We start from the raw sequence: 14022 nt of genomic DNA on the forward strand, positions 1-14022 counted from the left end.
ATGCGGGGGATTTTGGGCTTGTTTTCTCGAACAGTTCGTGGGAGATTCGGCTCTGCGAAGATTTCAGCGCCTGCGGCCTCCAAGGAAGAGTTCTCTTTCTTCTTTGATTCTCGGCTGATCTTGTGGCGTTGCAGGGGGAGCGGAGCTGCCAATTTGTTGTCGCGATTCCCGGTGGGGGAATTTAGATCCCTAGCCGGGCTCGGAATCCGCCGATGGCAGTCGTCTTTGGGAAGGAAGCGAGGATTTCGACTGGACGACTACTTCGGCCGGAGAAATCACTGGTATGTCGATTTAAACTCGCCCAAAACGATCGTTTTTTTTCCGTCTACGGGTCGTTCTTCGATCCATTCCATATCCGCCCGTCGATCTCGAGATAGCTCGTTGTTTCTTCCATTGCCCGTCGTTTTCTGATTTTGTACGATCTGTTCTTGCGTACTGGTTCATGATTTTTCTCGACTGATTCACTTCCGTCAGATTATATTTTTGGCTCGGAGATATTCTTCCTTTCCCCGACGATCATGGATGCTAATTTCGAACAATTGGAAAGAAAAATTCTGGTGATTGATTACTTTCTCTTTGCGTGATCCGTTTTCTCGTGTACACTCATCTACTGACCCTAATTCCTCTGGCTTGTTAAAGATTTTCCTTTTGTTCTTGTTTTTCCTTTAACAGGAGATCATGGATGCCAACCTCCGAAGGTGTTGTTTTTAGCTTGATTGGGGCTAATGTTGCCGTTTTCATCCTGTGGAGGACTGTAAATCCCAGATTTATGATGGAAAATTTTACTGTGAGTACGCAAGAGATCAACTTTTCCTGCGGCTGCTACGCTTCTTGGAATAGAATTCTGATTGCCAGATACCCCTATTCTGTATTTATTAGATTCGATGTTCTTCTTGACTCTGATTGCCAGATCTGCGCAATTTTGATGTTCTTCCTCTTGAACCAGATATCCCTGGCTAATTTCAAGGACGGCCGTCTGCACACATTGATTACCAGTGCGTTCAGCCACATGGATGTGGATCATATTTTGTTCAACATGATTGGCCTGTACTTTTTTGGATCAAACGTAAGAATCGAATTTTCTTGAATGTACTTTCCTTGGTTCAAGCTTAGGACCGCACGTGATTATTTTCCAAAATTAAATTTTCTTAGAATAATAAAATTATAGAGCCAACTCATGAGTTTGTCTCTTCGTACCAAGAGTTTATTATGATGCACGCTTTATTCAAAAGAGTTTTTTATAATCTTCTTCAATGCTCAGGGCCAAGCGTGATAACTTTTTTAACACTAGTGCCTTCGAATCATAAAACTATTTTCTTGCAAAAAACTACAAAGTCACCTCGCAAGTTTTTCTCTTCCCATGAAGATTTTATTGTGATACACTTTTTTTCAAAAGAATACACTTCATAAATTTGTCTTTTCCTACGGAGATTATATTACGAGTCACTTTTTCTCCTAAATATTTTAAGATAATCATCCTTAATGATTCCAGATTGGAAATCTCTTCGGGCCCAGATTTCTCCTTAATCTTTATCTCGCTGGGGCGATCAGCGGGTCCATCTTCTTCTTATTGCACAAATCTCTTACTTCTCCGTCCCCCACGGTAAATTCAATCGTGGACGTCAAAATAACTGAAAAATTCTTCATTTCCAACAAAAATCCCACCTTTATTTTTTTCTTTTTGCAGTATGTGGACATGATGCTTCACTCAAGATCTTATGCGCTGGTAATTTTATTCTCTGGTTATTTTTTTTCAAAAGAAAGGGAGAAAATTTCAAAATTTTTAATTTTCCATTTCTCAGGGGGCCAGCGCAGCTGTGAACGCCATCCTCCTCCTGGATGTTTTCCTCTTCCCGAAGAACATTTACTATCTCAACTTCTTCATCCCTGTTCCTGCGGCTCTTATGGTACCTACTTTTCTTTTTAATTCTTTTTTTTCAAAAATAAAAGATACCCCATGATTTATCCTACCCATGTCTTCTCATAGCAATTATTTTCTCTCTAAATTTGAAATTTAGGGGGCAATAATCATCGGATCAGACCTCTTGAAAATGAAAAAGGTGAAGCTTGGTGGCCAATCATAGATTTTGATTTTCTGTGGTTACAAAATTTTCTAATTTTAATTCTGGGATGTGTGATGAATTGTGCAGGGTGATGAGAGAGTTTCTGGGTCTGCCCACCTTGGCGGCGCCATGGTGGCGGCGCTCGTCTGGGCCCGTGTCAAGAAAGGTTGGATTTGATCTTTGAAAAGAAAATAAACATGAAAAACTTGAAACCCTCTTTGGGTTTCAGGTTTTTTTTTCTGATGAATGATAGATAATCAGAAAATGGGATTCAATAAGAACAAGGTTCAAATATATGATGATAAAAGAACTCTTGGAGAAGCTCGGATGTCAGTCGCTGAAACCCTCACAGAAAAAAAATATCATGATTTTTAGTTTCCCAGAAAAAGATCTGAATCCAAAAGAGATAAAGTTCTATACATATTTCTGTTATTTTCTAGATCATGAGATGCAACTAGGACAATTAATTTTTTTGTCCTAGGCTTAATTTCTGATTTCTTCAATCTTTTACTAAAGTGATTGGCTATTAGGTGTTTGATAGCATTGCCACTGTGTAGTCTGCTTGAAAAGGTGAAGAAAATACCTTTGAGGAGAGGAAAAATACAGAAAGAAAGCTTCGAATTAAACATAGATCTATGATTTTTTGCTAAAAAATAACCGAGTGGGATATTCTAATACTGTTATGTTGCCTAGTAAGTTCGAACTTACAAAATTCTAGACTTACTCTTTTATTTTTTGATCGAGAGTTCTATATGTCGGCGTGGCAAGATATGCAAAGAGAGCAATTAATATGCAATGTCATAATTACGAATGGCAAGATAGCCTGAGTTACGAATTCCCATTATTTTACTTAATAATTTCTCATTAAAGAAGGCTTATCAAAGTGTAGTTTACTTTAAAAAAGGAAGAAAAGACCGAGGAGGATGGGAAAAATAGGGAAAGAAAGGTTCTCTTTGAACTTATATATTCTATAATTTTCGCGAAAAAAACCGAGGAGGATCGGTGACTGTTGTTTTGCATGGTTATTTTAAACTTATAAATTTATAGATTTATTTATTTTTCTTGATCAAGTAGATGCAAGGAGAGTAAACTATGTCCAATGTCTTAGGCTTAGTTATGATTTCCCCATAATTTTATTAAATAATTGGTTATTAGAAATGCTAATCAAAGTGTTTGATGGTTTAGTCTACCAGAAAACAGTGAAGGAAAGACTTTCAATTTGAAGGAAGGAAAAAATAAAGAAAAGAAGAAAACTTCAAATTTAACTTGTATTTTCTATAATTTGTAGTCTAGGAAGAGTATCTAAAGATGCAATATTATTACCTTTGGTCTAGGATTATATTTCTAGGCATTTATTTTGTTTTCGTGATCAAGAATCCTGTTTTGTTGACGTGCCAGGAGATACAAAAAAAGAAGCAATCATTTTTTGTGTTTGACGCTTAATTCTGAGTCAATATTTAATTTGGGGCTAAATTTAATTAAAAATCAATAGATAAGACAATTTTATTTAGATACCGTAATTTATTAAATAATTGGTTATTAGAAAGGCTTATCAAAGTGTTTGATGGCTTAGTTTACTAGGAAAAAGTGAAGGAAATACCTTTAGTTTGAAGGAGGGAAAATAAAGAAAAGAAAAAAAAAACTTCAAATTTAACTTATCTTTTCTACATTTTATTGGGTAGGAAGAGGATCTAAAAATGCAATATTATCACATTGTAGTCGAGCCATATATTTCTAGGCATTTCTGTTGTTTTCTTAATCAAGAATGATGTTTTGTTGACGTGGCAGGATATACAAAAAAAACCAATCATTTTTTGTGATTCGCACTTTATTCTGAGTCAATAATTAATTTGAGGCTTAATTAAATTAAGAATCAAGAAGGCTGATTAACTATTTGGTAGCTTATGAAGGTCACATAAAAGAAGAGGAAAAACCAATAATTCTAGTGTTGGAGTCTTAATTCCGTATCAACTATTAATTTGATGCTTATTTTGAATTAAGAATAACGAAGGCTGATTAGGTATTTGAAACCTTATTATATTTAAAAGAAGATAAAAAACCAACCATTTTAGTATTCGATGATTAATTCTGAATCAACAATTAATTTGAGGTTAAATTAAGAATATTCTTAAAAGAAGAGAAAAAACCACTCATTTTAGTAATTGAGGCATAATTCTGAATCAACAATCAAGTTGAGGCTGAATTAAAAATTAATAATCAAGAAGGCTGATTAACTATTTGAAACCTTACTATACTTAAAAGAACAGGTAAAACCAATCATTTTTATTGTTTGAGTCTGAATCTAAATTAATAATCAAGAAGGGTGATCAAATATTTGAGACCGCATCATACTCAAAATAATAAGGAAAAACCATTAATTTCCACGATTTCTTCAAAAAACCCAACAAAAGCTAGAAAATGCAAAATCACCTCGTAACTCCCACTTAATTCTTCAGTTCAAAATTTTGAATCCTCGTGTTTCCCCCTCCACCTTGGAAGACAAAAAATTAGGACCAAGGCTTCATAAAACAGTATCTAAGCAATACAGTCTTCTTACAGGGATGTTCATGTAATTATACCAAAGAAGAGATAGAGAGAGAGTGTTGGGGGGGGGGGGATCTGTGGATCGGGGCTCATTTGATAAATTGTTCTTGGCTTTGCAGTTCTTCCCCTCCCGTCTAGGGTTTTAGCCGGAGTTCTTCCGCTCTACAGTTGCTCTCAAATCCCCCAAAATTCCCTTCAGATTCGACCCCCCCGTCTCGATTCCACGGTAATTTGATCCCCCCAACTCCCCCAATCCCTCCTTCTTCCTATTCTTCTCTCTTTCCTCTTCTCCTTCTTCTCCTGCGTAGCCCTAGCTCCGCCCTTCACTGGGCTCGCAAGAAACTCCCCCGAGCTTCCGTTTGCGATTCCAAAGATCGATTCTTGCAATGGCGCGGCTCAATCTTCGCTTCCTTCCGAGCCCCACCCCAGCATGACTCGCGGGTTCCGAGCCGCTCCATCCGCTTCCCTCCCCATGGTGTGATTGCTTGAACATGAACGATGGTGGCAAGGAGAATGCGAGAGACGCGGAGAATGGCAGAGGCCGCTCCACAGGAGACGTCTTCGGCCGCGCGATCGCCCGTGTCGCAGTCGCCCAGATTTGCGAATCGCTCGGGTTCTTCAGCGTGCAGCATTCCGCCCTCGACGCACTCTCCGACGTTGCAATTCGCTACGTCTGCGATCTGGGTCAGACCTCCCGCTTCTACTCCAACCTCGCCGGGCGCACCCACAGCAACGTGTTCGACGTTTTGCAAGGATTGGAGGAACTGGGTTCGTCCCAAGGCTTCTCTGGAGCGTCTGACGTGCACCACTGCCTGGTTAACTCTGGTATTGTGCGTGATCTAGCGCAGTATGTAGAGATTGCTGATGAAGCCCCTTTTGCTCGATCGATTCCTCGTTTTCCGGTTGCCCACAAGTGCAAAATTCCTGCTTCCTTTGCGCAGAGCGGGGAGCAGGCGGTTGGTAAGCATATACCCGATTGGCTTCCGGTTTTCCCTGATCCTCACACTTACGTTCATACCCCAGTGTGGGATGAGAGGGCCGCCGACCCGAAGACGGCGAAGATCGAGCAAGCCCGGCAGCGGCGACGGGCCGAGAAGTCTTTGCTCAGCTTGCAGCAGCGCTTGGCCTTGAGCGGTGCAGCTTCTGTGGCTCCAGAGAGTGATAATGCCGGTGGAATTGGAAGGAAAGATTCAATGGGTAATCCGTTTTTCGCCCCGCCTTTGCTGTTTGGGGAGAGAGAAGTCTCTTTGATTGTTCCTGCCGAGGCTGCTGCCCCTGCTGACAAAGTTTCAGTTCTTGAGACTTTTGCTCCTACCATTGAAGCTATGGAAATGGGTGTTTCGGATTCTTTGGAGATGCCTTCTGGGTCTAAGATTTTGCCCGGGAAGCGGCCTGCTGTGTGCTTCAAATTGGGGAGTAGGAAGTTCATGGCTGGGTCTTTCAATTTTAGAGCTCATAGCCCTGGGAAGGATGGACTGAGGATAATCAAGGATGACGAGAGAGATGACAAGAAGCGGCGAGCAGAGCTCATTCTCAAAGAGGCTATGGAGAATCCGCATGAGCTTGCTCAGTTGTAGACTGACTGGTAGGCAGGTAGCCTGTTGCAGAATTGTACACCTTTGTTTGTGTGCGGAGATGGAAAGGGTGTATATTGAAAGTTGCTCTGTATCTTCCATTTTGATTTTTGAGGTATGCCCAAAACCCTCAGCAGGCTGTAATCTTGCCTCGAATTAATATTTTTCGCAGCAAATTGAACGCCCTTTTGTTCCGCACATTCAGTCATCTTTTTCTGTCAATGTACATCGCTGGTTCGGTGAATTCGGCCCCAAATTCTTCTGGGATTGGAATCCAAATTCTGTCAATTGAAGAAATAATGGAACCGAATGCTCTAACAACGTCCCAGAAAATCCACTTTTTCCGATAATCGCAGGTGGGATCGTTATATATGCACCGCTGAAAATACCGTATGAACAAAATTATTTTAATCCTGCAATATATTAGAAATCCTTTTTATAAAATATGAAAATTTATGATACTGTATTTTACTTGGGGTATCTATTTCGTCGGTTGTAGTCACTTTCCAACTGTAACTGTCAGGGTTTGGTGAATACGGCCTCAAATTCTGCTGGAATACACCTGCGCTCCATCATGGAACCATTTTTTTTTTCTGAAGAAACAATGGAACCAAGTACTCTAAGGTTCTAGGAAATCCACTTATTCCGTGTTCGAAAATTGCAGGTGGGGTCGTTTTATGTGCACCGGCTGAAATTAACGTATGAAATTATTTTAATCCTGCACTATATTAGGAGTCTTTTTTAAAAACTTTGAAAATTTACTTGGGGTATCTTCTTCCTTGGTTGTAGTCACTTTCCAACTGTAACTGTCAGAGTTGGATTTTATATCAGTTCTTTTTTTACACTTCATAAGCCTTTCGTCCCAGCTTCTTCTCTTATCCAATTTTTTACAGAAACAGAAAAATTATCTAAATAATGGGGTGGAGACTTGGTTGATTTAACAGATATCGTAATTCAAATAACTCAATGCATGTTATCGGTAGTTCTGATGCTGGCACAAGGAAGCGCAGCAAACCTTTACTCTTCCAAATTTTGTGTATCTTAGTCGCAGTTTTTAGTGTTCTTCCTCACTGGTGTTCGAGTATCACCCTCCAGCCTGGTCAGCTTGACCAAACGGTATGCAAAATAATGTGCAAGTTAATCCATATTTTTGTCTTTATATGTAAAATCTTACACAGGTTTTTGACATTGACCCTGACTTTTAGCGGAACAGCATTCTTCGATTCTGCAACCTGAATCTGGCCGAGCCATTCAGTGCCATTGACAGCTCAGAATTGACTATGTCGTTGACCAGGTCTCTGAATAAAGTACGTTCTATGTCAAGAACAACTGTGGACGCCTCCTTGCCGAATGAAGCCCATTCTTCCGATTGCTGCGTCAAGTGTTTGCAAATGGCTGATTTCAAGGCATCGTCCCCTGCGGTGCCACCATCGCTGCGGGCACTGAGCCTGTCGATTTCCCGGCAGAGCTCCTTCAACAGATGCTCCCATATCTGGGTTCCATGTAGGGACCTGGTCAACTCCATCTTTTTGGTCAACGTCTCGTTTATTGCATCAAAAAGGAGCCGCCGGTGAAGCTTCTCTTCCTTTGACGTTGACCCTTTTGACTTCTCAAGCAGGAGGAACACACATGGGTCAACGGGGGGATCAGGCTTGTTAGACTGTCTGGTCAACGCCTGATCATCAGAGCCAGTTCCCATGATTCCAGATGCTTGCAGGATCTCATACACGTAGTGGTGACGCGGGTTGGCCATCTCAACCATGACAGCTGCTGGCTTGGCTTCATTTCCTCGGTCATCATCATCCCCATCGCCATTTTCTTCGTCAGGGTCGTCGTCATATTTGGAAACGGTGGGCTGCCATGGCTTCTGAAGCGGGTGGTCGGCGTTCTTTAGAGTGGGCTTCTGCTTTAAAATGACTCTGAATTCTGCTGGATCTGACTGAGAAGCCTCTTCTTCTCGGACGAGCCTACGCACTGTAGGAGTAAAGGTCCGATCTTTTAACGATTTCATGTGGTGGGCATTGCAGAGGAAAGAAGTAAAATTCTAAGAACAAGACTCATCAGTTTACCTCTGGTAGAAGTCCTGGGGTAGTCATCTCTGTAGAAGGAGGAATCAAGAACAGAGATGGGGCTGGGATGCTCCGTCTTCGTGCTGTCATGTGAATTCTGATGAGCCGAAGAGGTTAGATCGGTTCAAAAAGTGCTATGAAAATCAAATGTCATCAAGCTGTGTACCTTATCCAGGCCGATTAAGATGGAGGCCAGTTCTGTGCATCTTCTTCCTGGGCTTGAAGGGAAATGGGCGTTGACTTCTGCCCTTATCCTGTTCATACTCATCTCGCGCAGCCACTCGTCCTTTCTTTCCCGGCGTTGTCGCTGCTGCTGCTGCTGTTGGGCTACTGCAGCTGCTGCGGCCGCCATTTTCTTGGAGGGCGGGGTCAGAGCTCTTGGTGATCCGGACTGGTCGTTGATTGCTGTCCCACGTCTGACCGTTGACTGCTGACTTTTAGGTTCTGCTGACTCGGCCTTCTTCTCCCTGTCTAGGTGTCTCATTTGGCCCAGTCTTGGGCTGACTGTGCCATTCTCCTTGGTCAACCCTGGAGATCGAGGCGAGCTTTGAGGGAGGTGGGGAAGTTGAGCTTGGTTGCCCACTTTCTCTGTGGCGATGCCTGCGGTACGGATTCTCCGGATTGGGGGGAGGCCAGCGAAGGGAGCTGTCTTTGGAAGGGAAGACGTCACACGGGTAGATGTCACTGGCTTCATGATCACGATGGGGGACTCTGACCTGCCCCTCGTCATCGGCTCATGGATGCGCTTAGCGCGGATTGTTTGGAGGATCCTCTCCAGCTTCCGGAGCTCCTTGTTTGGCTGCCTCTTCCTCTCTGCCTCGCTCTTTCTGGGTTCTTGAAGTTGCTTCCTCTCCTTCCACGGCGAGACTCTGGAGCTGGCAGAAATGGCAATGTCCTTTTTGGAGAGCTTTTCGGCGGCAACGGCACATTGTAGAGAGGGAGAGTTCGGCAAACTATTGCTCGCGGGGAGCTCGGCCAGACCCATGAGCTTAGCCACCACGCCAGCGGGGCGGAGGTCTATGGCGGCGAGATCCTCCATCAGAGAGTAAGACCTCGACTCAAGATTCGATCGTGGAGCTGAATTTGAACCTGGGTCAACCCCCAAACGTCTCATATTTGCCTGCTTGCTGTCCAGGGACCATCTGGGGAGGTCATGAAGCCGCAGGGCCAACACCTTACGGTGCGAGTCTAACGACGATCTTGCCGCCTCTCGCATCGCCGCTCGTGGCGGCCTTGGAGAGTCCACAATATCTCCGAATTGGGGTCCTGGGTTTGTCTCCTGCGGAGGGAGTCCCACGCCATGTGAGTCAACGTGCTTAATTGAGGAACAACGAGCAAACCAGCGAGATAATGGACTCACCGGTGTAGGCTGAGACTCTGCAGAAGAAGAAGAAGAAGAAGAAGAAGACGATTAAGAGCAGAGGAAGAGAGAAGAAGAAGTTTAAGGCGATCTGAGAAGGGAATTCACCGTGGCGGCGGGGAAGGAAGCGGCGGCGATGGAGCATCTGGAAGATACCCATCATGCATCCGGCTTGATTCTGCAGATTCCCCTTGTTCTTGCTGGGAAGATCACTCAGGAGCTTGCCGGGGGACATCGGATCCTTGGCCTTCACCTCTGGTGATCCATTTCTCTAGCTTTCTCTCTCTACCTAATCCTCTCTCTATCTTGCCCAGGATCGGTGTCTCTCTCGATGGTGGGAGCTATGAAGTTGTTGGGCCTGCGGCTTATAATGTGATGGAAGTCTCTCTCTCTCTCCAGGGGAAGAGAGAGAGAAGATGGTGGGAGAGAATCAGTGACGTCAGCAGAAGAGGGTGAGCGTGGAAAGTCTTGTAAGAGAGTGCCATGTGAGAGTAATAATTGATGGTGGGTCTGCCCCTCTCTGTATTAGCATGTGAGCGCTGTCAGCTCTCTCTCTCTCTCTTCTCTTTCAAGACAGCATAGCATTGGCCGCAACGGTCATGTATTGACTCTCTCTCTAGTTTTCCTCTCTTGTGTGAAGATCGTGGACTTAAAGTCACTCTGTCCCTCATTTTCTCTCTCTAGAATGCATTAGCTGGCGGATGAAGGGGTCCCAGGACAGCGATGGCGCCTGCTCCAGCCCTACCTAATATGCTTCTAAAACTATCACTGGTGCTACATGAGTCATTTTTGGGGGTATTTTTCTCTGGAACAGCCGCGTAAGTGGGTACTAGGCCTCTGTACCTTGCCAATTGACCTACTTAGAGAGAGAGAGAGATAGATAGATAGATAGATAGATAGAGAGAGAGAGAGAGAGAGAAGAAGAAGAAGAGAGAGATGAAGAGAGAGAGGGAGAGAAGAAGAGCGAGAGAGGAAGAGAGAGAGGGAGAGAGAAATAAAGAGAGAGAGAGAGAGAGAGAGAGAGAGAGAGAGAGAGAGAGAGAGAGAGAGAGAGAGAGAGAGAGAGAGAGAGAGAGGGAGGAAGAGAGAGAGAGAGAGAGAGAGAGAGAGAGAGAGAGAGAGAGAGAGAGAGAGAGAGAGAGAGAGAGAGAGAGAGAGAGAGAGAGAGAGAGAGAGAGAGGGAGAGAGAGAGAGAGAGAGAGAGAGAGAGAGAGAGAGAGAGAGAGAGAGAGAGAGAGAGAGAGAGAGAGAGAGAGAGAGAGAGAGAGAGAGAGAGAGAGAGGGAGAGAGAGAGAGAGAGAGAGAGAGAGGGAGAGAGAGAGAGAGAGAGAGAGAGAGAGAGAGAGAGAGAAGAAGAAGAAGAAGAAGAAGAAGAAGAAGACAGAATAACAGCAGAAGCTTCGAGGAAAAGAAAAAAAGGGTTTTCCCATGCTTTCTATCGTAGAAGGGTATATCTCTCACGTTGAAAACAATATTCCTGCTCCACTGTCCTTTCAAGGAATCTCTGAGCAGGCTTCCTTCTCTCTCAAAATCTCTCTCTCCTGCTCTATACCTCGATACATGCTTTTGTTCTTAGTACATGGCAGGTGGGTAACAGCACGCTGATAGCAGCTGTAACTTGAGAGAGACAAAAAAGAAGACTTAGCAAAGAAGGGGAATAATATATAAAAAAATCGATTCTCCCTTCGATCTCGTACAAAGACCCAGCTGGCTCTTACCTCTCTCAGGCACACAAAAGAGAAAAAAGTCTTCCTTGTCTGCTCTGCTCCTCTCTCTCTCTCTCTCTCTCTCTCTCTCTCTCTCTCTCTCTCTCTCTCTCTCTCTCTCTCTCTCTCTCTCTCTCTCTCTCTCTCTCTCTCTCTCTCTCTCTCTCTCTCTCTCTCTTATATCCTATATTCTCAAAGACGAGGCTTCTCGGCTTAGAGAGTGACCCAACGTAGGTTTTTTCCTGACTAGAGGGGCCTAGGTTTTTGGGCAAAATGCCAGCACTAGTGCCACCTTGGCCACTGCCATTATCTGGGCGGAGATTGAGATGTACGTGCATAGATAGATTGATAGATGGAAATAAAGATAGGTCGACAAAGATTGAGATTAACTTAGATTTGGGTTGATGGGTAGATTATAGATCGGGTTGATCGAGATGGAAAGGGTTTGAAACACTTCTGCCTTTGTCTGTGCGAAAGAGAGCGGAGGAGAGAGGGAGAGAGAAAAAGGAAGAGGAGAAAGAAAGGGCAGTAAAAGTAAAGAGAGAAGGACGAGAAAAGATGGATAGATAGGAAGAAAGAAAGAGTAAACACGGGGTAGAGAGATATATATAGACATCTCTACATATATAGACAGATAAATGGAGAGGTAGATATAAATAGATCGATTCGGAGAGACAGATAGATTTAGATTTATGGGAATTGAGAGATAGATAGATACACGTAGAAAGAGATTGATAGGATATGGAGAGATAGAGATATATTGAGAGGGAGAGAAGGAGAGAGGGAGAGAGAGAAAGAGAGAGAGAGGGAGAGAAGAAGAGAGAGAGAGGGAGAGAAGGAGAGAGGGAGAGAGAGAAAGAGAGAGAGAGAGGAAGAGAAGACGAGAGAGAGGGAGAGAGAGAGGGAGATAGAGGGAGAGAGAGAGGGAGAGAAGAAGAGAGGGAGAGAGAAAAAGAGAGAGAGGGAGAGAAGAAGAGAGAGAGGACGCGAAAAAGAGAGAGAGAAAAGAAAAAAAGAGAGAGAGGAAGAGAAGACGAGAGAGGAGAGAGAGAGCGAGAGAAGAAGAGAAAGAGAGGGAGAGAAGAAGCGAAAGAGAGAGAGGGAGAGAAGAAGAGAGAGAGAGAGGAAGAGAAAAAGAGAGAGAAGGAGAGAGAGAGGGCGAGAGAAGAAGAGAAAGAGGGAGAGAAGATGAGAGAAGAGAGAGGGAGAGAATAAGAGAGAAAGAGAGAGGGAGAGAGTAAGAGAGAAAGAGAGAGGGAGAGAGTAAGAGAGAGGGAGAGAATAAGAGAGAGAGAGAGAGAAAAGAAGAAGAGAGAACGAGAGAACGATAGAAGAAGCGAGAGTGAGGGAGAGAGAAGAAGAGAGAGAGAGAGCGAGAGAAGGAGAGAGAGAGAGAATGAGAGAGAGAAGAAGAGAGAAAGAGAGAGCGAGAGAAGAAGCGAGAGTGAGAGCGAGAGAAGAAGAGAGAGAGAGAGCGAAAGAGAGAGCGAGAGAAGAAGCGAGAGTGAGAGCCAGAGAAGAAACGAGAGAGAAGAAGAGAGAAAGAGAGAGCGAGAGAAGAGAGAGAGAGGAGAGAGAGCGGAGAGAGAGAGAGAAGAGAGAGAGAGAGAAGAGAGAGAAAGAGGAGAGAGGAGAGAGGAGAGAGAGAGAGAGGAGAGAGAGAGAGAGGAGAGAGAGAGAGAGAGAGAGAGGGAGGAAGAGAGAAAGAGAGAGAGAAGAGAGAGAGAGAGAGAGAAGAGAGAGAGAGAGAGAGAGAGAGAGAGAGAGAGAGAGAGAGAGAGAGAGAGAGAGAGAGAGAGAGAGAGAGAGAGAGAGAGAGAGAGAGAGAGAGAGAGAGAGAGAGAGAGAGAGAGAGAGAGAGAGAGAGAGAGAGAGAGAGAGAGAGAGAGAGAGAGAGAGAGAGAGAGAGAGAGAGAGAGAGAGAGAGAGAGAGAGAGAGAGAGAGAGAGAGAGAGAGAGAGAGAGAGAGAGAGAGAGAGAGAGAGAGAGAGAGAGAGAGAGAGAGAGAGAGAGAGAGAGAGAGAGAGAGAGAGAGAGAGAGAGAGAGAGAGAGAGAGAGAGAGAGAGAGAGAGAGAGAGAGAGAGAGAGAGAGAGAGAGAGAGAGAGAGAGAGAGAGAGAGAGAGAGAGAGAGAGAGAGAGAGAGAGAGAGAGAGAGAGAGAGAGAGAGAGAGAGAGAGAGAGAGAGAGAGAGAGAGAGAGAGAGAGAGAGAGAGAGAGAGAGAGAGAGAGAGAGAGAGAGAGAGAGAGAGAGAGAGAGAGAGAGAGAGAGAGAGAGAGAGAGAGAGAGGCAGTGAGAGAGAGAGAGAGAGAGAGAGAAAGAGAGAGACAGAGAGAGAGAGAGAGAGGAAGAGAGAGGGAGAGAGAGAGAGAGAGAGAGAGAGAGAGAGAAGAGGCAACGAGCAAAACTCGATGATTAAGATGAATCCAGCGCGGCGTCGGCTCCCGCGGACCAGCCAAATCACGGATGCCCGTGTTCTCTCATGCAGAGGAGAACACATCACTTTCCTCATTTCTCTCTCTGTCTCTCTCTATATCTATTATTATCTATCTGTCTATCTCTCTCTCTCACTCTCTCTCGACTCGTCATCCGCTGTCGCTGTCCGTTGACACGAGGGGTCTCCGTCCGCGACGGCGATGGATCAACGACCGAGCATCTTCCGCTCGTGGAATCATTATTTATCGATGTAGACCCGCATAGCCTTTG

At 44.4% G+C, this 14022-nt stretch overlaps 3 protein-coding genes and 1 long non-coding RNA gene across 4 annotated transcripts; 3 read left to right on the forward strand and 1 right to left on the reverse strand.

Moving 5' to 3' along the window:
- LOC144702126 (RHOMBOID-like protein 12, mitochondrial) lies at positions 1 to 2557 on the forward strand. The gene is made up of 8 exons (XM_078574022.1): positions 1 to 281; positions 673 to 787; positions 947 to 1066; positions 1493 to 1603; positions 1688 to 1726; positions 1803 to 1907; positions 2019 to 2060; positions 2151 to 2557. The coding sequence occupies exons 1-8, from the start codon at positions 1 to 3 to the stop codon at positions 2238 to 2240; spliced, it is 903 nt and encodes a 300-aa protein (XP_078430148.1). The 3' UTR covers positions 2241 to 2557.
- A 2142-nt stretch (positions 2558 to 4699) lies between these two features.
- On the forward strand, positions 4700 to 6379 carry LOC144702128 (transcription initiation factor TFIID subunit 8-like). Its single transcript, XM_078574025.1, has one exon. It carries the CDS (start codon positions 5099 to 5101, stop codon positions 6182 to 6184), a length of 1086 nt encoding a protein of 361 aa, XP_078430151.1. The 5' UTR covers positions 4700 to 5098; the 3' UTR covers positions 6185 to 6379.
- Positions 6380 to 7312: 933 nt separating this feature from the next.
- Positions 7313 to 9855, reverse strand: LOC144702127 (uncharacterized). The gene is made up of 5 exons (XM_078574023.1): positions 9719 to 9855; positions 9611 to 9627; positions 8417 to 9529; positions 8251 to 8347; positions 7313 to 8155 (listed from the first exon to the last, which is right to left on the reverse strand). Exons 1-5 carry the CDS (start codon positions 9843 to 9845, stop codon positions 7383 to 7385), a joined length of 2127 nt encoding a protein of 708 aa, XP_078430149.1. The 5' UTR covers positions 9846 to 9855; the 3' UTR covers positions 7313 to 7382.
- Positions 9443 to 10461, forward strand: LOC144702129 (uncharacterized). Its single transcript, XR_013581190.1, has 2 exons — positions 9443 to 9552; positions 9634 to 10461. It is a non-coding gene; the product is annotated as an uncharacterized LOC144702129 (long non-coding RNA).
- Positions 10462 to 14022: the final 3561 nt, after the last annotated feature.

The sequence above is a fragment of the Wolffia australiana genome, chromosome 4, assembly GCF_029677425.1.
Source record: "Wolffia australiana isolate 7733 chromosome 4, ASM2967742v1".
In the NCBI taxonomy this organism is placed as follows: Eukaryota; Viridiplantae; Streptophyta; class Magnoliopsida; order Alismatales; family Araceae; genus Wolffia; species Wolffia australiana.